Source organism: Lepus europaeus, chromosome 18 (genome assembly GCF_033115175.1).
Source record: "Lepus europaeus isolate LE1 chromosome 18, mLepTim1.pri, whole genome shotgun sequence".
Taxonomy (NCBI): domain Eukaryota; kingdom Metazoa; phylum Chordata; class Mammalia; order Lagomorpha; family Leporidae; genus Lepus; species Lepus europaeus.
This window is the reverse complement of record NC_084844.1, coordinates 23,389,141-23,415,661: the sequence shown is the minus strand read 5'-3', so window position 1 is coordinate 23,415,661 and position 26,521 is coordinate 23,389,141. Positions and strand designations below refer to the sequence as shown.

Genomic DNA, 26,521 nt, shown 5'->3' with positions numbered 1-26,521 from the left:
CATGCACAGTGTCCCCCCCTAGACGGCATTTCCCAGCCTCCCTTGCAGCCATCAGCGGCCAGTCGACTGAGGTCTACCCGGCGGAATTCAAGTGGAAGGGGTACATTCCACTTCCATGCCTGGCCCATAAACACCTCCTGGGTGAGCTCCTCTGTCCCCGCTCCCCGTTCTGGGTGCTTAGAAAGGGGGCAACCCTCTGGTGATCTCGAAAGGCACGTGTTAAAGACGGCAGGAGTTGGGGTCAGCTCCGTGGCGCAGTAGGTTAATCCTCCAACTGTGGTGCCAGCATCCCATATGGGCGCTGGTTCTAGTACTGGCTGCTCCTCTTCCAATCTGTCTCTCTGCTATGGCCTGGGAAAGCAGCAGAAGATGGCCCAAGTCCTTGGGCCCCTGCACCCATGTGGGAGACCAGGAAGAAGCTCCTGGCTCCTGGCTCGGACTGGCGCAGCTCCAGCCATTGCGGCCATTTGGGGAGTGAACCAGCAGATGGAAGACCCTTCTTTCTCTCTCTCTCCCTCTCATTGTCTGTGACTCTAGCTCTCAAATAAATCAATAAAATCTTTAAAAAAATAAATAAATAATTGCAGGAGCTCCATCAGCCTGGGGCCCTGAGCCACTGCATGGAGCCACCTTGCTAAGCCACTCGATGCTGAACCTGGGACTTCTCAGCCAGCACACTATTTAAGGGCTTCTTTATTATAACAGCTACTCCAATTAGCTAGTTAATTAATTGGCTTTGGCATTTAAAAAAGGGTGTTGGAGGAGGCTCAGGGATCAGCTAGTCCAGGGTCCAACAACTATTCTGTAGCAAAGCGGGCTCTTTCACGTCTGGCCTCAGCCACTGGTTCTGCTGCACCTCGCGTGCACGCGGCACACGGGATTAGTGCCTCCCACGAGCCCCAGCAGCCGTCCCACCCCAGGCCTCGCTCTGCCTGTGTGTGGCACCCGGCTGGCCCAGGCCGTCCCCTTTGGTAATACAGTGGCTCCAGACACAAAGCTGAGGACTCAGCACAGCCTTCAGGAAGACCCAACCCTGCACCTCTCGGTGGGAGGCCGGGGCCCCGGGACTAAATCAACAGTCTGCAAGCGTGACCGTGACCGAGGCCAGCCGCCGTGGACGCCAGCGCAGGAAGTGGCCGAGCGCTCTCCAGACCTAGGTTTGACCCTGGAGTTGCTGCGACAGGAGGGCCAGAACCGAGGCGGCTGGGTCAGCGGCAGGGTCCAGGGCAAAACGAAAATTTTGCCTCTGGTTCAGAAACCATGAAGAATGTCAAGGCAGCAACGGCAGAGCATTAAACCAAGCATGGGGCCTATCTGAAGCGGGGCCACTGAGCTGACCCTGGGTTAGGCTAAGGCAGGCTCCGGTCAGCAGGGGCTGCCCTAAGGCCGGTGTCCAGGCAGAGCTCAGGGCTGACAGGTGCGTGGATGTAGCTGTAGGAAACAGCGCAGGCCGTAGCTTCCAGCGAGAGGCGAGCAGAGGGGAAGGGGTGGGCCTGAGGGAGGGAGACCGCACTGCAGCCAGAGCGGGGTTAGCGGCATCCAGGGATGATCCAGGGAGCTGCAGGAGCTGGCCCAGGGCCTCCATAGCCCGGCCACGGCCACCACAGGGCGGGACCACCCATTCAGAAGACCCATTCCAGGACGGAGTATCCTGCCTAAAGCAATGTTTCAGGTCCCCAAGGTTCTGAAGTGCACGGTCTGAGTAACGGGTTCCGTAGCGGAGTTTGGGGTGGGGAATCTGTGTGTTCCTAGAGAACCGAAGCCCCCAGGAGGCCAAGGACCAGACACCCTTGACCGCCTATCATCTCTTCCACCTCTGCTTTTCTGTATTTCTGTTAGCGTCGCAATAAAGGTCCCGAGGGACATCCCGAGGGACATCCCGACCCAGCTCCTCCATGCTCAGTGGGAAAGGACAGGAAGCCGCGGGTGAGGGGGGACGGCAGCCGCCTGTCTGCCTGCAGACCCGCTGCATTGGCTTCTTAGCCCCTCACTTCATCTCAGCCACATGCCCTGCGCCTTGCTGGCAGCCGCGTGTCCCACCGTGAGGAGCAGCCCCTTGCCAGGTGCAGATGCAGCTCCTGTGGGCAGCCCTGTCCTGGCTGCACCGAGGACGGAGCAGGGCTTCTGCTCCAGGCTCCAACAAATCGGGGGAAGCCGCAGTGGGGTAGGAGGGCTGCTCCCCACTGGACAGGGACAGGCAGCCTCTCCCTTCAAAGGTGCCAGACAGTGGGGCTGTGGCCAGATAGCTCTGGGCTAAATTTGGCTCAGAAGCCTGTCTTCTGTTAACCCTTCCCCGGCTGCGCAGCGGACGGTCGTGTGCCGACCGTCTAGTCCTCCCTCCTGCTGACAACACCAGCCCCAGCTTTCGGCTGCACGAGCACAGGAGGAGGGTGCTCCTGATCTCAGGCATCAGTGAACGGGAGTGGTGGCAGAGGTGGCTGCCAGCAACCAAGCAGGAATGGCCGCAAAACCCTGATGGCTTCACCTGCACACTCTACTCTCGAGGGGTCAGTTTGCACTGCCCACAGGCCACCGGGAAAACAGCGGGGGGCAGGGGGCAAACCCTGGGTGCGTGGGAGTGAGGCTGCAGGCCCCGGGAAGCACAGACTGCATCACTGGGAGGCAAGACCAAGGCCAGAAAACAAGAAACCAGGAGTCACACCACCAAAGGTCTGTGGGTCCCTGAGCACTCCGCCAGAGGAGGACGAAAAAACAGAACAGGCCGACGTCACCTATGATTCAGAAGGAAGGGAGCGGCGCCTCCCAGGGGAAACCAGGCTGCGGGCCACCCCGCCCCCCCACCCCCGCCGCCCGGGCCCAGCCTCACTTGAGCTGCTGGGTAATGAGCTCCTCGTCGTTGAGGTAGCGCAGCCGCTCCTCCTCCACCAGGGTGCGCTGCCGCTGCAGCGGGTCCTCCTGCCGCCGCGCCGCCTCCGACACGCGCATGCTCAGCTCCGCCTCCGTGCGCTTCAGCAGCGCGCGCACCGACTCCTGGTTCTGCAGCTGCGGGACGCGCGGACAGACGAGCGAATGGACCCGAGTGGCCGCGGGGGAGGGGCCGGGAGACGGCGGACCCAGGCGGGGCGGGGCTCCCACCGAGGATGCGGCTGCTCGGCTTCGGCCTCCAGCGAGAGCGGACGGGCGGGGTTTGGGGGGCAGCGGTGGGGATTTGGGGGTGCAGGGAGGGGTGTTATACGGGGCCGTACCGGAGGTGTGGCTGCGTGGCTCGAAGGCCAGGATGGTGGGGGCGGGCGACAAGGCTAAGTGCTGGGGCAATAGAGGCAGGAGGAGAAGGGATAAGAATATCGGGGGTGGGGTGCAGGAGGTGGTCCTGGGTGGGGCCCTGCTGCCTGGACGGCCGCATGGCTGTGGCTCCCCGCAGCTCCGCACCGGGGCTCAAGCTCTGGGGCTGGGACGGCAAGAGCAGGCTACTGACCCAACCCAGTGCCCTGCCCGAAGGGCGGGGCTGGGCAAGACCTTGCCCGCTGCCCAGATGGCAACTCTACCCCCTCCCCAGCCTGTCTCTGCTCATTATCCTCACCTGACGGGCCCTGGGCCCCCTCGAGGAGCGGGCACCACGATGCCAGGCTCCTGACAGGTGGGACCATCTGCCAGGCGGGGCAGGGGAGCCTGCCCGGGTGCAGGAAGAGGCAGCTGGGGGGACGCGGGGGATGGGCTCCAGCCCCACCGAGAGAAAAGGGATGCAGGGCCTCGAGGGTGGACTGGGAAGGGGGACCACGGAGAAGGCGGGGGATTGGCGAGGGAGAGGGAGCCCCAGGGAAGGGAAGGGGAGCAAGGTTCTGGAGAGAGACCAGTAAGCAGCGTGGGGGCGCCTTGGGGGAAGGAGGCGGCGGCAGGGGATGAGGCGGGACTTGGGAAGGGTCTGGGAAAGTAGGTGGAGCTTGGCAGGGAAGGGGCGGTACCTGGAGCATGCGCAACTGCTGAAGCTGGCCGCGCAGGTCGCTGGTGCTGCTCTGCAGGCCACGCAGGTGCAGCTGCATCTGCAGGCGGCTGAGGGCCGTGGGCTGCCCTGCAGGGGTACTGCTGGCCGGCGGCGCGGGAGGGCCGGACACCGGCGTGGCCCCGCTGCTCCGGCTGCCTGACCCGCAGGCTGCAGAGACCACAAGGGTGGGAGCAAGGGAAGTCAATGAGGGAGCCTGGAGGGGCTGGGGCAGGGTTCTTGCTACGGGCTGCTCCACACAGCAGCCAGAGAGGCCCCGCTCTGACTCCCTGCCCCACGCGGTGGCCAGCGGTCAGCCCTCACTGCGGGGAGCACCGCGCCAGCGCGCAGACATCTCGGGCTAAGGCGATCACGCGTTCGTCCACTGAAAGCACAGGGACGTGGCTATTGTTTAACCCGCACTTTCACAGGTCAGGAAACAGAGGCCTGCGGGGGCGGAGGGAAGGGTCACTCACGGGCTGAGGGGGTGGCCGCTCCGTTGGAGCCTTCAATCTTCTCACTGTGGCCCGAGGGAAAAGATGGCTGTCAGGTGGTCCAGAGCCTCAAGACTGGGTGGGGCTCTGGATGCGATCTGGCCCCGCCCCACCTCAGGATGGGGTCTCAGAGTGAGACACCAGCGAAGCTGAGCCCAGGGCTCCCGATGCCCACCTCCCCTGCCTCCTACGCCGACCGCACTGGGAGAGAGGCTTCACCTGGGGGTCTCGGGCTCAGAGCCTCGAAGTAGGGCGCTCTGCACCAGGCCTGTGAGGCTGGCAATCTGCTTCTCCATGGCCTCCATGCGCTCCCTGGGGAGGAAGGCGGACTGAGCTCTGGGGTCGCTCCTGCCCAGTTCCCATTCTGATTCCTCCCTGGCCAGCAGTGCAGACAATGCAAAGGGCCCCGGTGCTACAGATCAAGCCTCCAGCCCCCATGCCTCGCCCACCACAGCCTGCCTCCAGTCCCCACCTGCCAGGCCTTCCTCACCCCCTCCTCTCTGAGGTCACCCCCCCCCCCATCCCCAGCAGCCTTAAGGACTTTCTCCTCCTGCTCCACCCAGAGGAAGAGCAAGGACTTTGTAGACCTGCTAGACCCGGGCAGGTCTGCACAACTCGGCCCCAGGAAGAACCCGGTGCAGCAGCAGGCCCAGGGCCACAGCAGTGCTGCGTGAAAACCAGTGGCTCTCTTCACCTCTCAGCAGCGACGCCTGAGGGCAGAAATGACCTCCTGCCCGGTTACCTCCTCCAACCTGCAGCTGGCTTAGCCAGCGTCAAGGCGCGGGGCTTCCTGCGGGTCTATTTCTTGGCCACACCCCCTCCCCCCGGACTTCAGCCGGCCCTGTGCTGGACAGCTCTCACGGCTGCAAATTCTGAGCGGGGAAGGTGCTACAGAGTTGACCCCTGGACTTTGGGAAGACCCGGCTTGGGTAAGGGAGGCAAACTCAGGTCTCCAAGTCCTCTTCCCCTCCACGAGCTCCACGAGTCCAGGGCACACCCCTGCCGCCGACGCTACTGCCTCTCTCCCACCCCACCCCCCACCGTCCTGAGGCCTCCCAAGGGTCCCGCACCTGGTCTCCGTGTCCTTGGCTGGCACCGGCGGCCCGAACCCAACGAGGGAGCGCTCCCCGGGCCCGGGGAAGAGCTCCGGAGGGGGCGCTCCGGCCGTCGAAGCACTCCCCGCGCTGCGGGTCTTCCCTCCCGGGCTCTCGGCGAAGACGGACGAGGAGCCCGAGTCTTTGCGGAAGGATTGGCGCACCGGCGAGCCGCGGCTGGGCGGCCCCGAGTAGGGGCTGTGTGGCGGCGGGGGTCCCCCGGGCGGCGCCGCCACGTCAGCCAGCTTCTGCGGCGACGAGGGCGGCAGGCGGAAGCCGTAGCCGTCGCCATAGAGCGGGCCGCCGCCGCCCGCCGCCTTGTACAGCGAGTCCTCCAGGTCGGACTGCAGCGCGGCGGCCGAGTAGGTGCTGAGCGAGCGCACCGAGCCGCGCTTGTACAGGCCGCCCGCGCCCGGGTAGGCGAACGGGTCGCCGGCGGCCGCGGCCAGGCTCAGGCGGCCCTCGTGCAGCAGCCCGTAGGGGTCGGCGTAGAGGCCCTCGCCCTTGACCAGCACCATGCCGCCCGCCTTGCCCGCCAGGTCCTCGTCCGGCTTCACGTCCCGCCGCTCCAGGATGGCGCTGGGGCTGGGGCTCACGCCCTGGGCCGCCGAGGCGCCCCCGAGCCGCTCGGCCGCGTGGTGCACCGGGCTGCCGGCGTACGAGGGCGGGCGCCCCCCGGCGTACGAGAGGCGCGAGCGCGACGGCGAGCCCGACGGCAGCCCCGACGGCAGCCCGGGCGGCGGCGAGCCGGATGCCAGGTGCGGGGCCGGCGACAAGTTGTTGAGGCGCCGCGTGGGCGACGACTCCCGCGACGCGTACGCCATCTCTCTCTGCGCAGAAGACAGCCCCGGAACCCCCACAGGGTTGGTCACAAAGGAGACCCCTCCCCCGTGGCTAAAGGAGCCAGCGTCTGCCCCCTGGAGCTAAGGAAGTCCCTTCTGTGCTCTGCCCACGCCCTCTCCCGCTGCCCCTAGGGCTCCTTTCCCGTCATGGCTCCCAGCAGGGAGGGAAAAGTGGCAGATGGAGAGGCATCAGAGGGGCGATCCCGAGCCCACGCGACGGCGGCGCGGGGAAGGTGTGGCACCCGAAGGGAGCCTCAGAATAATGCGGGGCCCGCTGCGAAGTCCCCGCGCTCCGCACGGCCTGCGGGGGTAGATGGCCAGGGAGCGGGAGGCGCGCCCGCGGAACCCTATCGTCGGTGGAAGCCTCCGCCCCTGCGTTCCCTTCTTCGAAGCTGGCACCCCTGCCGCCTCGTCCAGCCCGTCTGCCCAGCCCGCCGCAGCCCTACGTACCCGGAGGTCGCCGTTGGTGAGGTGTGAGCCGGGGAAGGCGGCGTAGAGTGGCTCCTTCCTGTAGATCTTGATAATACTGCGGTCCTGGATGTCCCTGGCAGGCGAGATGTGCGAGGGTCACCAGGCAGTCCCCGGGGGCACCGCGAGGAGGGCGCGGCAGGAGGGACCCGAATCCCCGCCCCCTCCCAAGTCTCTCGCTGCCTGCCGCTCCCCCCCCTCCCCCAGCCACTAGCCGTGCAGCCGCAGTGGATGATTTGGGGGGAGGGGCTGGGCGGCAAAGGGCTGGGTACGGCCCGGGAAGGAGCCGGGGCAGGGCCTGCGGGGTCACGCACAGCTGGGAGGAGGGGAGCCCGCCCCGTGCCCCCGGGGCCACGCCCACCGGACGTCCTCCAGCTCGTAGAAGACGTTTCGAGCTTCGTCTTTGATGAGGATGGCGGTGTTGGGCGACTTAAGCATGCCCATGGTGAGCTTCTGCGGGAACATGTGCGCGATGAGGGCGTGCAGTGTGTCCAGGCTGCTGACCTCGTGCGTGATGTGCACGCGCCGAGTCTCCTCCCCAAACTGCAGGAACAGCACCCCTGCGAAGGAGACGCTGCCCTCGCGGTCACTGCCGCCACCTCCATGCCGCCCGCCGGGAGCGCGTGGGGGGCCTTCGGGTCTTGCGCGGCTGTCACAGCGGCAGGGCCTGAGGCTGGACGCCTCCCCCGTGTGCAGGTGCACCCAGGCGCCCCTCATGCCGCTGGCTGGGGCTCCAGGCCAGCCCTAGGCCTCTCGCCGCACTCCCTCGAGCTGGGGCCTGGCCAAGAAAATAGGACTGGAGGCAGAAGCGGGGCGATAGGAGCAGAGAGAAAGAGAGAGAGAGAGGCGGGAGGGGCCTGCCGGGGAACGGCTCCAGGGCTGAGGGACGGAGGCGGAGGGCCGGCAAGGGGAGGAGCCTGAGGCGGCGGCAGAGGGCCAGCGGGGGCCGTACCTGGCGAGCGCAGCTTGGTCTGGCTGGCCGAGCGCGAGAGCGGCAGGCTCTGTCGGAAGCGGTTCATCCTGCTGAAACCCAGGGGCAGCTCGGCCTCCGACATGGTCTCCAGCGACTCAGCCGAGGCGTAGGACAGCTTGGCCGCCTGGTCTGCCAGCCCCGGCTGGGCTCCCTGAGTGTGACGTGAGCTGCGGGTCTGCAGGGGCAAGGACAGGAGGGGAGGGGGGAGGGGAAGCAAGCCTAAGCCCTCCTCGGCTGGGCCAGGGGGCACGCCCACACATTCCCAGCAAGGTCCCCAGGGCTCCAGACTCGCTGTGTGGCCAGAGGGAGAGTCCCCCACCTCTCAGGGGCCCTGGGCTCCCCAGGGACAGCCAGCAGGTGTGCAGTGGGTAAAGGACCAGGGCAGGCACCCTGGGGATCCAGACCAGAAACCATCTGAGCGGGAGCCATGGGCACGCCTGCTATTTTAGGTTTCCAGAGAACAACACTGCAAATTTGTCACCGAGGTGAGCAGCAGAATCATTGAGCAAATTGAGGCATTAGTTCCAGACATTAATTAAGCGGCGCATTTGTGAGCAGCAATTTAGTCTTCGTGGAGTTCAGAGGGTTTTGCTGGGGGCCAGGAAAGGGCCCGGGGGGAGAAAGCAAAGAGAACACAGGACCCTGGGCTCCCAGCTTTGGGATGTGTGGGCACTCGCAGAGCTGGGCCCAGAGTCATTCATTTAGGATCACCGGGGAAACTATCCCGAGCCCCTCAAAGCCAGCCGGACCCCAGTGTTGAGCACACACAATGCGCATGCTAAGCCCAGTGAGCACGCTGTTCGTGTGCCAGGCCTCAAACCCCCCGCCCCCAAGCACATGCTGCCACACAGCCCACCGGCCCAGCTGGCTGCCCCCCAGGCCCTGCTTGACAGTCCCTTCTCTGAAGCTGAGGGTGTTGTGTGGCTGGAGTAGGCGGGGATGTCACAGGCTGAGGCCTGGGGCTGTCACTCAGGATAACAGCCCCTGTCATTCTGCCCCGTCCCTCCCCGAAAACCTTGTGACTGCACAGAAACTCCTGACGCAATGGCGTATGGTAATTAACCACACCTGTAGCGCTCTGATAGGGCCACGACATACACAGGTTTTCTGTATTACATGTAGTATCAAGGAAAAATCATGTTGCCCAATTATATGTTTCTGTAACATAGTCTCTTTTTAACAAAAACAAATCACTCAAAACCATTAACATTGGTTTTTCTCAGGGTTGAGAGAGCTTTCTTACTTTATACATTTCTGTACAAAATTGTATGAATTTTGCATAGAATATGTTACTTTTATCATTTAAAAGAGCTAGTGATAAAAGTATCTCTTGAAAGGAATTCCTTCAACTCCCTCTTTCCCCAGATCCTAATTAACCCTTAATCTCCATCTTCGTAATAACCCAATTTAGTGTTCCAATTGGATTAGATTTCTCAAAAAACAGCATCTTCCTGCAATGGCAGTGTACCCCGCGGTCCCCATGGTGACCTTGAGACCCTGGGGAGGCAGAAGGTCAGATCTGGGGGCTCCGCAGGGCTTTCGCAATGCCTCGGCCAGGAGGTGAGCATGGTTCCTGGGAGGAGGGGAACAGCACAGAACTGGATCAGCTGGGGCGTGCTTGTGGCCGGACCTTAGAGCCACGGCTCAGCTCTGAGCAGGCCACCAGTGCCAGCCTGTGCCCCCTCTCTGGCCCTCAGCCCCAGCTGAAGGGCGAGGAGCTCCTGGGCAGTGTGGGGAAAAGGTCTGGTCTGGTGGTCACGGGGTTGCCAGGCAACTGAAAGGTCAGTGTTTCCAGGCTGGTGTGCCAGGATGAGGCAGCAGCAGGAATGCAACGTGGGTGGCGACCACAGTGCCAGGAAGGGGCACAGTGAGGTGGCAGCAAGACGACAGAAGAGGGATCGATGCTGTGGTCCCCACAGGCACCTGCTGCCTGTGGTGCCAGCATCCCATATGGGCGCCAGTTCAAGTCCCGGCTGCTCCACTTCCAATCCAGCTCTCTGCTATGGCCTGGGAAAGCAGTAGAAGATGGCCCAAGACCTTGGGCCCCTGAACCCGCATGAGAGACCCAGAAGAAGCTCCTGGCTCCTGGTTTCAGATCAGCCCAGCTCTGGCCATTGCGGCCATTTGGGGAGTGAACCAGCGGATAGAAGACACACACACATACACCCACATCTCTGTAACTCTGCCTTTCAAATAAATAAATAAATCTTAAAAAAAAAAAAAAGGAGAAGGAAGTGAAGCTGCATGAAGGAGAGCAGGGCTGTGCTGCTGAGGAGGCAGGAGCCTGGGAGGAGAGGCGTCCCCACGCCCTGCTCTGTCCTGGCCCCACAGCACCTTCTCGTCCCCACAGCTTTTACAGAAACTTCCTGGAGAAGAGGGAAAGCCCGTTAGCACCTCTTTCCATCCCCGGACTGGGGGCAGAGGAAAGTCAGACACCTAGAAGACTTCCTGACCGTGAGGGAGACAGCAAGAGAAGAAACCAGAGACCTGGGAGGCCGGAGCACCTGCCACCGGAGGGGCGACTCCTGCTCAGGTGCAGGCAGAGGAACCGTGGCTGGGGCGCTCACACCTGGCTCTGAAGAACCTCCTGGAGCCCTTGGAAACGTTCTTTCCAAGACCCCGCTTCTGGCAAACCAGGGGACCAGGGCCTGGGTTTCTAAGTTTTTGACAAGTTCCCGAGGGGCTCTGAATTTCCAGGTCTGGGACTCGGGCCGGCACCCATGACTGGCAGCTGTGACGTTAGCTACCCTGTGGGGCTCACTCCAAGCCGGACACGGTGCCCAGGACATGCATCCTATCTCCACAACCACTCCACCACGCATTGTCCACTTCACAGAGGAGAAGCCGCCCGGAGGGTGACAGACCTTTCCTGGGTCTCCACGCTAGGGGCAGGGGACAGGAATTCACCCCCAGGCAGCCTGGGTCTGGGGCTCAGGCATGGGACTCCACACCTTCCTGCCTCCTCCGTAGCAGCTACAACTGGTGCCGTTGAGTCCCTACTGCAGTGCCCTGGCAGAAGGCATGCCAGCAAGACGCTCGGGGCCGTGCCTCCCACCCCCAGGCACTAAGGCCGGGAGAAGAGGGGCTCAAGGGGCGGAGACGCTGGAGACGCTGGTGCATGAGCAGCAGTCTCACTCGGTCGCTCAGCCTTGAGCCTGCACGCCAGGCATGATGAAGGAGATGTGGAGGGAGCTCCCCGGGGTCAGCAGGGTGTCACTGGTGGCGGGGTGGGGGGGACACAGCTCTGAACTCTGGACAGGCCCAACTCCAGAAGAAGCAGGGGGGACCCCTCAGAGCTTAGCCCTCCATGTGGACAACAGGTTTGGGGCTGCAGGGTCCTAAATCTCTTTCCTGGCACTGACCAGCTGCCATCACCCCATGGTGAGGAGTTTAAAGAGGGAGTCACAGGGATTGGTGTTAAACCACCACTTGGCACACTGGCATCCCATATCGGACTGCTGGGTCAAGTCCCAGCTACTCTACTTCCAACCCCACTTCCTGGTAATGTGTGTGGGAGGCAGCGTGTGATGGCTCAAGTGCTTGGGCCCCTGCCACCATGTGGGGGACCTGGATGGAATTCCTGGCTCCTGGCTTTGGCCTGGCCCAGAGCTGGCTCTGGGGATCATTTGGAGGGTGAACCAGAGGAGGGAAGATCCCTCTCCCTCCCTCTCTCTCTCCCTCTCCCTCCCTCTCTCCTTCTCTTTCTGTTGCTCTGCCTTTCAAATAATTAAGTTTTTTCAAAAATAAATAAAAAGGGAGTGCCAGGGCCCATCTGGGAGGTGAAACTCGAGTTCAGAGAACAAGGCCCTGAACAGGATCATGAATTCTGGTCCCTGCCTCAGAGCCAGCAATGTCCTCAGGCTGGGGGAAATGTCAGGGAGCCCCTCGAATTCCAGAGTGCCCCTGGTGGGCCGAGAAAGCCTGGGCGTGGAGCATCTCAGCCCACACCTCCAGCAGGGGTGGCCCAGACTCCCACTCTGGATCCACAGGCCCCTGGCAGGTGCACCCCAGCTTCTCCCAAAGCAGCAGCCTCAGGCCCAAGGCCCATGGCCGTACCAGGTGGTGTCCGTGCAGACGCGCGCCCCGGTGCAAAGCATGTGCAAGGGCGGGGCGGGGGCAGAGGAGGGAGCGCACATGCAATGTCACGGCAGCGGAAGCATCACACACTGACCTTGAAACTCCAGTAGTTTGGCTGCTGATGGAAATAAGAGAAGAAATGGTTATGAGGGGGCTTGAGAGGGGAAAGAGGGGCAGGGGTGGGTTAGAGACCCTTGGGTCTCAGTGCTCAGCCCTGGGACATGGGCCCTCTACCCTTCTGGGAACAGGAAGTGATGCCTAGTACCTCTCCTGAGACCTGGAACACCCTGCTGCAGGCTCCAGGCTTGCTGGCGGGGGCAGGAGAGAACATTCCAGATGTTTGCAGGCCATACATGCTAACTACAGTAACTGCCCCCAGAGAGTTACAAGTAGGAAAAGGCAGAGATGACCACGACTGGGGAACCCCTGAGACACAGTGAAAATGGAGGCAGCGATAAATCAGAGCTGGAGGGGTCAGAGAGATGGCGCTGGCCGTGGCCTGCCAGGGAAGAGTTCCAGAAGAGGCAGCATTTGAACTGGGTTTCCAGGGAAATGTGCAGCTGGAGCCTGGGAGGAAAGGCGTGCTGAGCACGGGCACGCGCGCGGGGCAGACAGGCGGGGGGTGTGTTGAGCAGTCACCAGCCAGCCCAGGGTGGCCAAGGTGCAGCCTGGGAAGCAGCAGATCGGGCTACAAAGCGGGCTGAAGCCAGACAATGGGTAGCCTTGAATGCAGAGAAATTATTTATCCTGAATTGGGTGGACAGAGAGCGTGTGCGTGGAGCAGCATGGGATCAGAACGGGACCCCAGCAAGCTTGATGTGGCGGGGAGTGGATGAGGAAGGCTGGGGGCCAAGGTAAGGCTGGGGCAAGGAGGCCTGGATCACACCAGGAACCGCGCAGCCCTGGCCAACAGAGGGGAGCAGCGGGGAGCACGGGGCCCTGTGCATCGCCCCGTGGCCGGATAGGTGATAGAGACGGGTGGGTGGTCCAAGGTGGCTCCTCATTCACAGTAACTTGGAGCTGCTCTGCCTTCCCAAGAGACCAGAAGGCCTTTGCAGATGGCTGGGGACAAGGAAGGGGCAGCTTTGGCTCTTGGCAAAGCTGAGGGAACCCTACTGACCGGTGCCAGCCTCCGCGGGAAGACAGAGGCAGCAGATGGCCTGGCCCTGGGGTGCCTGGCACGAGCAGACCAGATTCCCCAGGCCTCAGAGCCACTGGCAAGAGAGGAGGGACATCCAGAGTCCCCAGTGCAGGTAAGGACACGGCACCAGGGAGTCCTATGCCACCCGAATGTGTTCACAGTAGGGAGGAGTTGGCTCGGGCTGAGGGGAGGGGCACAGCTGGACGGAGACTTCACCTGAGGTGCCTCTTGGTTGGGGAGAGAGTCACATGCCTGGACTGCCCCCACCAGCACCTCAGTCCCCAGCTCTGGCTTGGAAAGACAACAGAACAGTCATGGGCTAGGCAGAAGGGGACAGCAACGTGTGTAGCCCAGCCAGCTCCTGGATCATCGAGGCACACAGGCCACCCTGTGGTGCCGGAGGATGCCCACAGGTGCCGAGGGAGGGAGAGTCTGGGCTAGCAGGTGCTAGCCACAGCTGTCTGTGGCCTTGGAAAGGAGTGGACAAGTGGGGACAGGCGGAGGGCACCGCAAGGTTTATGACGATGATGGACAGCCCCGCAGAGAAGGCCCACCGCCACCACCCTCACACGGGCACAGGCAGTGTACTGGACCACCCACAAATCCCCAGGACACACGGCTCCCAGGCGCATCCTCAGTAGAGACACCACAACCCACTCACAGGGCAGCCAAAACACGCCCACCAAGGGGCACGAGCAGAGAGCTCTCTGCAGCCGCTGGAAAGCAGAGATGCCCCTGCACAGACCACGCCCACTCACATGCCCACCCGCCCCACCCTCAGAGATCCCAAGCACTCTGGTGGGGGCCACACCCGGCCATAAGCACACCCTCAACCCCCACCCACGGAGTCAGTCACACACAGACACGGACACCGTTCACACGGACACACACACACAGTGCAGCGCACATGAGTGGCCCAGACAAACAACCCCAGCTCCTACCAGCCAGGTCAGGGTACCCCGGCCACCTTAACCACCAACCCATGCCCGTGATGTCCCAGACATCCTGTGTCAGAGAGGTGACCTCAACTCAGAAGAGGCAGAGATGTCCTACCCCCCCCCTAACTTCGCCACCAACATTAATGCCTCAGTTGAACTCTGGGACCTTGGACTGGGAGGGAGCTGGGGGCTATGCCCTCTCAATCAGGCCTGCCCCCGGGGTCCCCAAGGTATGCACTTCCATGGGACAGTCACTAGTGTGGACTCGGTGGCACCAGTGTCATGGGAGAGGCCAGCCAAGCCCCCAGTGCAGGGGGAAGAGGGAAGAGCAGCTGTGCCGGCGCTTGGGGCACTGGGACGGATGAGCGAGGCTGCCACGAGTTCCCGGGGCCCTGTGGCTTGGATCTGCGTGACTGCTGCCCCTCTGCCCTCCCACCGCCCTCCAGAAAGCGGGAGAACGCTCCTGTCACGCTGGCCGCCAGGAAGGAGACCCAGGCTCCGGCAACTCCACATGCTTGCAGGGGGAGGCCAGAGTGGAAGGAGGGCCACCCCTCCCTCTCTCTCTCTGCCGGCTGTTAAGCCTGGGGGCAGCCCTGGGCAGCTGACAGCACAGGGCTCCTCCCCTGCCTCTAAGGTGCGACCCTTCCAGTCACTGCCCATCCAGCTCCCAGGACCCTTTTCCTGGTCCCCTGGTCCCCTACAGTGCAGGACACAGGGCCTGGTAAACAGCAGGTACATACAATCCAATAGGACCTGCCCGGGGAGGAGGGAGGGTCTCTAACCGCCCAGCCTTCAGCGCCCTTGCCCTGGCGATTTCCCGGCACCAGCACCCCCTCCCCCAAGGAGGGCAGAGGGCACAAAGGGACCCAGAGAGATCTGGCTCCCCACCGCGAGCAAAACCCTCCACTCCGGGGCCGCGCGGGCTCTCTCCCCAGCACCCCGACAGCAGCGAGCCCGAGACAGCAGCAAGGGTTACGCAGCAGAGCCCCTGCCGGGGCAACCACTTGTGGGGAAGCGGCTCACGGGAGGGGGCAGCCGAGAGGGCTGGAAGAGGCCAAGATGGAAGGCGGCCTCCCGGGGGACTGGGCTCTCAGAAACCGGGGAGGAGGAGCTTCTGCCGGGACCCAGGAAGCCGCAGGGAGCCCTCATCTCCCCAGTGGGAAGACGAAGCGGCTTCTCCCCCGTGCGCCGGAGCCGCCAACTCCTTCCCTCCCCCCCTCCCCCAGCCCTCCGGGAGCAAGCCGGGGTCTCCCCTCTGCCCGGCAGGCGAGCGCGTGACCCCTCCTTGACCTCAAGCCCCGACGCCGCAGCCTCCTCGGGGAAGCAGAACACCCTGAGCGTCCGCACCCCGGATCCCGGATCCCCGGCTCGGCGCGCACCGGCGCACACACCCACCTCCCAGCTCCGGTGAACACGAGTCAGCGTAAACACCCGCCCCCAGGCTGGGGCGACGCAACGCGCCCCCGCGGGCGCCAGCCTCCCGCCTGGACGCACCCGCACGGCCCTCCCCAAGGTGTGCGGATCCTCACCCTCACCTCCCAGCCCTACCTTCCTACTGCGGCGCGGGCCGGGGGAGGGGCTGCTGCGGGCCCCGCGCGGCGCCGGGGGCGGGGGCGCACCCCAGGAAGGTCATGACTTTCGCCGTTGGGGGAGGGGGCGCCTGCCGCATTTGGGATGGGGACCCGGCCCTCGTGGAAGGCACCTCATGCGGTGGGGGCGGGGAGGGGGCGTTTCTCAGGGATCGGGAACCCCGGCACGGCCTGCGCGCCCCCCAGCCATGGACTGCCCCTCGGGGCCGCGGAGGGGACCTCCCCACCTCCGTGTCCGCGCCCCCCGCAGAACTCAAAGCGACGACGGCCCCCACAGGCCCTCACAGCCGTTCCCCCCTTACCTGCGGCCACAGGTGTACGAGGGGAGAGCCCAGCCCCCGGTCCGCGTCGGGCGGGGGAGGGAAGGCGGCCCCCTACTCCCACCCTCTCGGGCGCTCCCCTCCCCCGGCCGCCTCCGCAGCCGCCGCCGCCGCCGCCGCGGGTGCCCTTTGCTGCAGTGCGAGAGCGGCCGCCGCCGCCGCCGCGCCGGCCCGGGCCCCGGTCGCCCCGGTAACGGCGACTCCACCTGGCGCTGCGCGGCGCGCCGCCGTGCACATCCCCTCTCCCGGCCCCCTCCCCCGGCGCGGCCCCGCCGAGGAGCGGCGGCGGCTGGTGGCTGCGTCGCCGCGGTCACCCGATACGCCGGCCCGCCGCCCGGGACTCGGGTTGCAGCAGGAGGGAGGGAGGTTAGACCGCCTAGTGGAAGGGGGGCCGGGGAGGAGGGACTATGGTGTGGCTCCAGGCTAACCTCTGGACGCCTCCCAGGGCCCTCTTCACTGCCCCTTCCGCAAAGGTCTGGCCTGGCGGGGCGTGAGGGAGAGGACGTGTCCTGCCTCCTGCCCCTCCACTGCCCCTGTGGAGCCCACAGCCTCTCCTCGCCGCTCTGCCCCTTTAACTCTCTGCAGCCCAGTCCGGGAGGCCTAGGATACCACCGTTTCCCTGATGGTCTCTGATGCGGCCCTGCTGTGTGACCCTGGCCTTTGCTGGGAGTCTCTGGTCCTTCTCTTTACAAAAAGGAACCTGCCGGGGCTGGCGCTGTGACATAGGGGTAAAGCCTCTGCCTGCAGTGCGGGCATCCCATATGGGTGCCAGTTCGAGCCCCAGCTGCTCCACTTTAGATCCAGCTCTCTGCTATGGCCTGGGAAAGCAGCAGAAGATGGCCCAAGGCACCTGCATGGGAGACCCGGAAGAAGCTCCTGGTTCCTGGCTTCAAATTGGCGCAGCTCCAGCCCTTGTGGCATTTGGGGAGTGAACCAGCAGATGGAAGACCTCGCTCTCTCTCTCTCTCTCTCTCTGCCTTTCAAATAGATAAATAAATCTTAAAAAAAAAAAAAAAAAAAGGAACCTGGCATTCCGCGCTGGGGGCAGGGAGTGGGGTCAGCTCTGAGAGCCAGTGATGAAAGATCCTATACACAGTCCCTCTCCCAGATTGTCACAGAGCCCTGAGGCCACGGCCCCTCCCACTGGCCTTCCTCCATCAGAGCGGACTCCAGATGTGGGTAGGCCTGGGCCTCACCATCTCTGGGAAGACTGAGCTCACCAAGTCCAGCCTCATTCCCGTCCGGCACCCTAAATCTATCACAGCCCCAAGGTCTCTACCCGGGGAAGAGCTCAGGCCGGCCCCAGGCACCCTGAACCTGCCTGTGTTCACGGCACCTCTCCTCTGCCCCACTGCCTGCCCCGTGCCAGCCCCCACCCCCTGTGGCCTCCGCCATGCACCTGCTCTGCCCTCTAGCCTGCGGGACAGACTCAGCCCAGTTCTGCAAAGTTCAGCCAAGACGGGGTTGGGAGCCGGGAAAGGGAACGAGCTGAACGATGCCAGCGTGCCAATCTGTTGTTAGACTTGGGTTACATTCGGCTGAGCCCCGTGCTCTGGGGGCCTGTCATTTCCGAGACAATTGCAATTTCCCTTCTCTCGATTCCCCTTGAAGAAGTCAAGCGCTGTCCTCCAGAGGCGCGGGTGCTGGAGAGCCGGGCGCTCTTGCTACCAGCTGCAGTCCCAGGTCACTGCCCTGCCCCCGCCTCCTAACAGCCAGACCTCCGGGGGCTGCCCCCTGCCCACTGCAACTCTGACTCAGGCTCTCCTCCCCTTGGGGGGCCTCAGATGCCTCATTTTTCTCCCATAGTGATGCCCAGGTCCGAGCTGGGAGCCCAGCCCCCCATAGTCTAAGTGTGCCCCTGCCTCTGCTGAGACTCATCTTCCCATGGGGGAAACTGAGGCTTGGTGAGGGAGGAGGAGCTAGTCCAGCAAGCCTTTCTCAAAATGTGGAAGCAAGAGGGCTGGGAGAGAGACACCACGCAGAACTTCCTGAAGAGAAGCCTTTGGGAGAGCTGGGGGCTACTCAGAGGCGGAGTGGGGTGCAGACAGGGAATAAGATGGTCTGTGGTGAGGGTAGAGCATAAGAGACCCCAAAAACCCATATAGCACAGCAGGGCTTCTCCTGCTTAAAGGAGAGAGGGGTAACTTTTTTTTTAAATCCTGAGTATTCTTTTCAAACAGTTCCACTCTCAAAGCTAGCCAGGTTTGGGGAGGCAGTGCTAGGGTCTGGACAATCGGGGGACAGAAGTCTAGGGCACAGAGACCTCTGGAAAACGGGAGTTTCTACATGAAAGAGAAAAGGATGCAAAATAAAAATCGTGACTATCCCCCTTCCAAAAAAAAAAAAAAAACTCCTCCCCACAGGCGAACTCTGCCGTGGGCTTGGGGGTGGGGCAGAGGTGGGTGACTCACCTGGGCCGGCTGGCCAGCCCCGGAGGGGGCGGAGTCGCCATGGAGGTGGGAGCAGAGGGAGCTGAGGAGGCAGACGGGGTCCACGGTCCAGCTGCCAACCTGTGTGTGTGAAGGGGGGACACCCCATTAGGGGGCGCGGGCAGGAGCTGCTGGGGCACGGTGCTGGGGCAGGGAGGGGCACTCCTGGGGCCCTCAGCGCGCAGCAGGTCTCTAACAGGAACCCTGTCTCTCTGGCTGTTTGTCTCTGCTGGGAGACCCGGCTCCCCGACCCGCTGCGGTGCCTGGCCCCTGCCCCCGGCACTGGAGCTGCTCCTGCCTCCCCTTTCTGACTCTGCACGTCCTTCTCACTGAGGCGGGTGCCCCAGGCCACCACTGCAGCGCCCTGACTCCCTTCTACCCTGGAGGTCCTCCCCTGGAGACTCCAGGGTCTGCCCCCCCACCTCCTCTTCACTCCTCTCTGCGTCACTCGTCACTCGTGCCTTCTTCCCCCAGGTACTGGGCCAGCACCAGGCTTAGGGCAAGGGAACCAGCTGTGGCTTTGCGGGATTCCACGCTGAGCGAGGGGTCGGATGTGTGACAGGAGAACAGTGAGTCTGACAGTGAGTGGCTGTGCTCTGTAGTGGTGGGGAGCCCTCGGACGTGCCCCCAGGAAGCTGTGCCCCCAGGAAGCTGCCACCCCAGCCGCCTTCACCTCTGGCCAAACCTCCCCAGATGACAGGCTGTGGCCAGGGCTCCCGATTCCTCGCCCCTCTGCCAGCCCCAATCACTCCTGAAATTGGCCATTATTCTGCCACATCACAGGAAACAGGTTGGGTTGCTGCTGTGGTGCAGTGGGTTAAGCCCTGGCCCGCAGCGCCAGCATCTCATATGGGTGCCATTCTAGTCCCGGCTGCTCCACTTCCGATCCAGCTCCCTGCTGATGGCCTGGGAAGGCAATGGAAGATGGCCCAAGTGCTTGGGCCCCTGAACCCACGTGGGAGACCCGGAGGAAGCTCCTGGCTTCAGATCAGCCCAGCTCCGGCCATTACGACCATTTGGGGAATGAACCAGCGGATGGAAGATTTCTCTTTCTCTCTCTGTAACTCTGCATCTCAAATAAACCTTTAAAATAAAGCCACCGTCTGCAGTGCTGGCATTCCCATATGGGTGCCAGTTTGAGACCTGACTGCTCAACTTCCAATCCAGCTCTCTGCTATGGCCTGGGAAAGCAGTAGAAGATGGCCCAAGTCCTAGGGCCCCTGCACCTGCGTGGGAGACCTGGGAGAAGCTCCTGGCTCCTGGCTTCAGATCGGCTCAGCTCCAGCCATTGTGGCCATTTGGAGAGTGAACCAGTGGATGGAAGACCTCTCTCTCTCTCTGCCTCTGCTTCTCTGTAACTTTGCCTTTCAAATAAATAAATAAATCTTAAAAAGAAAAACAGCCTCTCATGACGCTGTGCACCTACAGATCCTGCTGGCCCCCATCTCTATAGACTTCGCACGTGCAGGTCCCCCTCCTGCTGCCCCGACTCCAAGGCCTTTCGTCTGCCTCACAAGCTCGCTCAGCTCCTCAGCCCCCTCCGGCCTGGTGTCCGCTCTCAGGTCCCAGCTCCCACTTCTGTGACTGTGCTGACTGCTCAGCCCTGAGCTGCATCCCTGGGAAAGCCTCCCCACGCCTCCGGCTCACCTCCCGCGCTCCGCTCCCGCAACCTCCCGGTTCTCTCCAAGGTGCCGACATCTCCCCGTCACCAGGTCCGTCTAGCCTGGCCTCCTGGATGCAGAAGCAGCAACCCAGCTCAGTCTTCCTTCCACCCCTGTCATCCACTGCTTTCCCTTCCTCCCCTCCCCCACTCTCTGCCTCTTCTCCTTCCTTTGCCTCCAGACTCCCTCCCCCCTCCTGTGCACCACACAAACAGCCGTGGCTCTCCTAGCCACCACCAGCCAGCCCCTGCCTCCCACCCTGAGCCTTCCGCACCTTCTATGTGGGCCCCAAACCAACTCTCTCTCTCTCTCTCTCTCTCTCTCACACACACACACACACACACACCCCTCCAGAACATTCTCTTCCTCTATGCCTGTTCAGACTTCAACCTTCTAAGCTTGGTGTGGGTACCTCCTCCTCCGGGAGGCCTTCCCTGATCAGGCCTGCACACCTGGTCTCCACGCCTCTAAACCCCTTCTTGACCAGATGCCTTTCTCCCCAGGAAACTGACAAATGTCCCTGCCCCTCTCCCCAAGCCAGAGCACACAGGACAAACCACAGCCGGGGGAGCCCTGAGGGTGAGGGCCACATCCCATTTGCACCTCTCCTTTATCCTGGTCTGGACCCTGCTCCCAGGAGGATGCTGGGGCTGGAAAAAGGCCAGAGGCAGGCAGAACTGGAGGTGCATCGGGGGCCATCGAAAGGTACCAGAAATGTGCCAGTGTGCCTACTGAGGGTAGGCTGGGGGCCGCCTCCCGGTCCCTAGCCAACTCACCAGTGCCTGGAAAAGGGAGACGCAGCCAGGCAGGTGTGGGAGCGGGAGCTGGCTCCCAAGGCTTGATGGACAGGATACTGATGGGGCGTGCCCACCCCACCCCCCCTCTGCCGGAGGGCGCAATGCCGAGGCCCCCCCCAGCCAAACACAGCAGCCACAGAGGCCCTTCCAAGAAAGATAGAACTTGCTCACAGACAGAGACGCTCGGGCTTGGGTGGGCGATGCGCCCAGGAGCCCCTGGATCTGCGGGACGGGGTTCAAAGGGGAAGCATCCCACCCAGGACAGCAGACAGCCCCGCACCTCTCCAAGCCAAAGTCACCATAGGAGAGAAACCAGCGCACAGAGAGGGGAGGCCTCCAGTTTAAAGTCACACAGCGAGTCTTGGGGAGTGGAGCAGGGAGGAAGAAGGTAAAAGCCCCCACCTCTTGGCTCTATTCCTGCAGGGACAGGGGACCCATCAGATCCGACCTACCGCAGCTCCCAGGACCCAACTTCTCAGGGCCCAGGTCACACAGGGCCACGCTGGGAGCAGCCAGTGCCCCCAGGCTGCCCTCTCCCTCCTCCCCTCCCTCCCAAGCCTTCCTTCTGTCCAAGCAGCCTGAGTTCCAGAGGCTGGGCCCCATGCCTATCACATGCTCCCAACCCCAGGTAGCAGGCAGAGGCCTGGAGGCTGAGCCCACGCCCACTTCCACCCCAGGCTCCAAAAACGGCCAACTGGGCCATTGACCGTAAGGGCCAGCCCCCCAGCTCCTCCCCGAACCCTCAGCCTCAGATGCCTCTGAACTCAGGGAGCCTGGGGGCTCTGGGAGCGCCAGCTCAGACTCCCAGCCCTGCCCCCGCCGCAGCCGGACCGCACACTCACCTGCTCCCGCATCCTGTCCTGCTGGCCTCGCAGGGCCAGGGCGTGCTGCGGGTACTTGCTCTTCAGGTGGTCCATGAAGGCATCGCGCTTTCGGTCAGCGTCCGCCTTCTGCAGCCCGCTGAGCGCCTCCAGGCTCTGGGCGGCGATCACCGTGTGCCGGCGCTCGGAGGTGTGCACCAGCCCCACGTTGGAGAAGCGCCGGCCCCCGCCGCCCCCGCCGCCCCCACCCCCCAGGGTCCGGTACTCCCGCGGGTACTCGGCATCGTCCGCAGACAGCATGGGGGGGCTGCTCCGCTCCGGATCTGCGGGAGGGAAGAGGACCAAGGAAGGGTCATGGCGCGCTCCGCGGGGGGCTGCCCTGCCTGTCCCAGGCCCTGCGGGGAGGGGCTGGGTGGGCCTAAGGCGGGGCCGTGGGACCTGCAGGACGACGCGGGGCGGGAGGAGACAGGAGCATGGATGGGGTGGGAAAAGGCCCCAGGCCCCAGAGGAAAGGAGGGGATCAAGGCAGGCTACCACTCCCACTCCTCGCTGTGGGCTGGAAGAAAGAAGGCCACAGTGGGGTGGGAAGGTGGAAGATGGACTCCCTCAGGCCACACCCCCAGCCCCCTTCCTAAAGCTGGGACACAGGAGCCAGCATTGTCTCCCTCTCCGAAGAGGGGCAGGGCCGGCCTCCTCTCTCAGACTAGCCTCCTCCAGACTGGGCCAGGCTGGGGAAGGGGCCAGGGCCAGGAACCATGCGGGCAGTGAGGGCAGAGCTCTTCAGGATCCTGAGGAGAGGGGGCCCGGGGTCGGGCAGAGGGCCCGCTTCCCCTCCCTCCCCAAGACAGACAGGTGAACAGACAGGAGAGCTGGCACAGAGAGGACAGTGAGAGATGGACGGGGACAAACTTAAAGAAGGGAAAAAGCAGACAGAACAGGTCACCCCTTCGGTCCCCCCCAACACACACACACAAGCTCCAGACCCTAAGAGACGCACAGGGGACAAGGACAGTACAGAAGCGAAAAAAGAAGGCCGGGGGTGCAGGCCCCATGTGGAACTCTGGTTCCCGTCCCCAGTTCCCATCAGCCCCGAGCTCCTGGCCTCCCCGGGCCAGCCCTCACCCTCCAGCCCGAGAGTGCCCAGAGGTCCAAGAGGCCACCCACACCGCCAGAGGGTGGAGGAGCCAGGGGCCTCCCCCAGCCCTGTTCCTGAGCACAGAGCTGCCGTCCTCCACGCCGAGCACTCACCCTCCTTGGGGGATGACACCATCTCCCTTGTACACCCCACCCCCACAACTACCAGCCGCTTGCAAAGCAGCACACACACACACACACGCACATGCACATGCACACGCACACGCACACACACGTGCAGCCTAGGCTTGGGCTGCAGGGACTGCAGTGGGCCCAGGCACTGTCGCGCCCCACCTGCCGGACTCACAGAGGCGCCTCCAAAGGCTGACCGGGGCAAAAGGGGGCCAGGCTGGGAGTTCTGGAACCCAGCAGGGATGGCCAGTGCCCCTCCCCACTGCACACACCCACTGCCCATCAGGCCGACTGCCAAGCCACTGTCAGCCCTGCCCAACCACAGGAGAAAGAGGAGGTTCAGCCACACTTCAGGAAAAGGCACCGCCAGCTTCACACGCACACACACACGCACACGTGAACACACACACACACACCTTCCTGGCCCATCCATGTGGGGCGCAAGCCTCCTAACACGGCAGTGGGGTGGGAGTCGCTAGGATGGTCATTTCCCACGCGGTTCCTGAGACTCGGGGAGGGACAGGGGCAAGCCCACGCTGTGGCATCTGACCCCGGTATCTATAGGTTTTGCGCCACCACACCTCCCTCAACAGAAGACAGCTGCTGGTGAGCAGCCGTGGGCAGTGCGAGAACGTCCCAGCTCCCCTGCTGCTCTCCCCACCCTGGCGCGGCTCCGGGGTCCCTCACCACCGTCACCGTCCTCTCTTGCTGTCCCCAAAGCCAGGTTCAGAGGCACAGCAGGGAGTTCCAGGAGAACACTGCTTTGTTTGAGGGTTTAACAGTTCTCAGGATTAGAACTCCTAGCCAGAAAGTCAGAACACGGACCTGGGAGATGCGCTCCTCGGTGCTAGCGACACAGGCAGCCTGTCAAGTTCACAGTGACTTAGTTAAGGGGGAAAGTGCTGCGTGAACACTGCCAGCAATCCCCTGCCATGGAGGAACTCCGGGGCCATCTTGATGAGAGCCCAGCCACTGCCCTCGAGGGGCTGTGGCCACCCGAGGTGGCCGGCGAATGTGGCTGGACCCCAGCGGCTGCAGAGAGTGATCCAAATTATACACCCAGGACAAGGCTGGGAGTGCTGGGAGCTGGAGAGAAGCCCCAAAGGCGGGGGTTGCCCTCGCCTCCTAGCCCCCTCCCCTCATGCCAGCCAGCCAGGCTCCCCACTGCCAAGGGCTCGGGTCATGTGGGTGCCGCTGGGGCAGGCTCCAATTCTGTCTTCCAGATCCAAGAGGGGTTCCTGACCCTGTCTCCTGCCCCACAGGAGCCCTGGCACAGGTCCCTCCCTTTCTCCTGGGGTCTGCACGTCCCAGCACCCAGGGATCAGCCGGCGCACAGAGGCAGGCGGTTGCAGGGGGTCTGGCGTGGGAGCAGCCCCATGTGCTGTGTGCTGCTGGCAGGGGAGAGGGAAGCAGGGACTAACCCTCTCCCCCTGCCGCTGGCTGCCATGTGGACTTCAGGTGCCCAGGCACGGTGCGATGGGAGGGCAGGAGGTGAGTGCCGGGGGCGCAGGGAGAGGAGGAAGCAGGAGAGGCAATGCATCGCCTCAGAGTCGTGGCGAGGAGGGCTTCCGTCTGAAGAGCTTGGGAATCGGTTTCCACACCTTCAGCATCCTTGGCTTCGCTGAGAACAGGCAGCTGAAGCCCAGGAGAGGAGCCAGGGACTGGGTACACAGGTGCCCCCATTCTCTCTGCAGGGCCCCAGTGGGGCTGGGAGGGCCATGCGGCCGCCCTCAGGAAACAGAGGCCGCCAGGGCCCTGGCCACTCAGGCACGGCTCAGCCCCCTGCAGGCTCTGGAGAGAACCCAAGGCCGGAGATGCTGGCTTCAGTCAGCTCCGCCCCGAGGGCCCCAGGCTGGCCATTCTGGCAGAAAACAAAGCCCCTACCTCCTGGGAGCTGCCCAGGACGGAATCTGTAACAAGGGGACATCGAACTCTAAACCCTTCCCAGGGCACGGAGGCAGAGGCCGGGCTGGGCTGGGCTGGGCTGCCCCCCACCCCAAGTTCCAGCCACCAGCAAGTTCTGAAGAGGCCTGGACCCTCCCCCGATCGGCAGCCCAGGGACAAGCCCAGAGATCCACTGGGAGGCGGCAAGAGACAGGAGCCGCATGGATGCTTCTGCTCATGGCGGGGGAGGGTGGTGAGATCCTGGCTGCGCTTTTCAGCCGGGCCCCAGTGTGGGAGCGGTGTGGGAACTGCAGGACTCTGAGGGAGAGAGGCAGAGGCAGGGAACTCTGGGAAGCAGAGCTGGGGTACACTCGGGGAGCCAGAGAGATAAGGGAGAGGCTGCGAGGGCTTCTCTCCAAGGACCCTCCATGTGCAAGGCTCTCCGTCAGACTCAAAGCTACAGGGAACACACCGGGGGCTGGCGAAATCCAGACACAGAAAGAGGGAAAGGAAGGGTGCAAAAGGGGGCTCTGTCCTGCTCGGCTCAGCCTCGCCCACCTGGGAAACCGAGAAGGTGACTGGGGTGCCGGGAAGAGGCGGGCGCCCCCTGGTGGCCGGCCTGGGATAACGACGCAGGTGCTTGGCGAGGGACATGATGTGTTCAAGCGACGCTAAACTCCACGTTTATTTATGAGCCCGCTTTATTTTTATCCGCACTGCATTCTTTTACTTGATGTCACTGGAACTCTTTATGAGAATTAAGCCCCAAGGGATTGATGACACCATCGCATGAGGCATCCAGCCCGCTCCCACCTGGCGTCTACCCCAGATGTCACCATCGACTGTCCTCAGCCTGCCGCCGCCACCGGACAACATTCACACATGACATCATCTGCTGGGGGAGAGGGTGGGGAGAAGAGGAGAGGGAGGGGAAGGCACAAGAGACAAAGGGGAGGAAGTGGAGGGGAAATCGAAGCCACAAGCCTGGGAAAGGCAGAAGACCTTGGCGGGGCGGGGGGGGGGGGGGTGGCCTGCTGGCGGCCCTTGGCCAGCCCCAAGCTCAGCCCCTGCCTCCCTCCCAGTGGAGATCTGGAAGCTAGGCAAAGTCCCTTCTTTGGGGACCTGAGAGGCTGACACACAGGTGCCCACTGCTCCCAGGCCAGGGTAGAGGTTGGAGCTGGGCTGCAAAGGGAGGGCAGGAAGTGCAGCTAGGAGCCTGCGGGCCCTGGGACTGGCAGGGCAGGGGAGGTGTGCATGGGCGTTGTTGGGAGAAGGGTAGAGGGCCTGCCTCAGCCCCAGAATGCCTTGCACGTGTGCACACAGGCAAGCACTCGGCACAAGGTCCCCAGGCCCACTCTGCAGTCACAGCGCGAGGAGCCCAAGTCACCCAGGAGCAGCCCCGAGGCGCTGCCACCAGCAATTGTGCCTGATGACTCCATCCTGCTGGGCACCTGCTGCAGTACCAAAGTGCACCATGCTTGGAGGTCGGAGGCCACAGGGTAGAGGTCGACAAGAGGCCAAATATGTCTCAAGCTTGGCAGAGGCTCTGGAAACCTGCAGCCAGGGAAGGAAGCAGCATGTGTCTTGGGTGCCCTGGCTCTGTGTTGCCCCCGTGCCCGTGCCCTGGTCCCCGCTGTCTGTCTGTGGGCCTCTGCACAGAAGCCCCTCTGTGTCTGTTTTCTAAAGCCATCTTTCCGCCCCATCCCACAGCAACCAAAGTCATTTTCCGGGCAATTGCCTTTCTGTAAACATTCCTGTGTAATATCCCCCCAAATTGCTAATGCCCA

General features: G+C 63.4%; 1 protein-coding gene across 3 annotated transcripts in view; it reads right to left on the bottom strand.

The window, feature by feature from the left end:
- SRCIN1 (SRC kinase signaling inhibitor 1) overlaps positions 1-26,521 on the bottom strand; it is a 68,716-nt gene that overhangs the window by 23,008 nt on the left and 19,187 nt on the right. For all 3 annotated transcript variants that reach the window (XR_009868486.1, XM_062216541.1, XM_062216540.1), the window contains exons 2-12: positions 21,606-21,907; positions 18,288-18,386; positions 11,983-12,006; positions 7,791-7,986; positions 7,200-7,398; positions 6,821-6,914; positions 5,505-6,358; positions 4,654-4,746; positions 4,417-4,460; positions 3,924-4,111; positions 2,828-3,003 (exon numbers count right to left, since the gene is read on the bottom strand). Coding sequence is in view for 2 of the 3 variants with exons in the window: in XM_062216541.1 (XP_062072525.1) it covers positions 2,828-3,003; positions 3,924-4,111; positions 4,417-4,460; positions 4,654-4,746; positions 5,505-6,358; positions 6,821-6,914; positions 7,200-7,398; positions 7,791-7,986; positions 11,983-12,006; positions 18,288-18,386; positions 21,606-21,907 (2,269 nt within the window). In the remaining variant the exon portion in view is untranslated. The remainder of the gene's footprint in view (positions 1-2,827; positions 3,004-3,923; positions 4,112-4,416; positions 4,461-4,653; positions 4,747-5,504; positions 6,359-6,820; positions 6,915-7,199; positions 7,399-7,790; positions 7,987-11,982; positions 12,007-18,287; positions 18,387-21,605; positions 21,908-26,521) is intronic.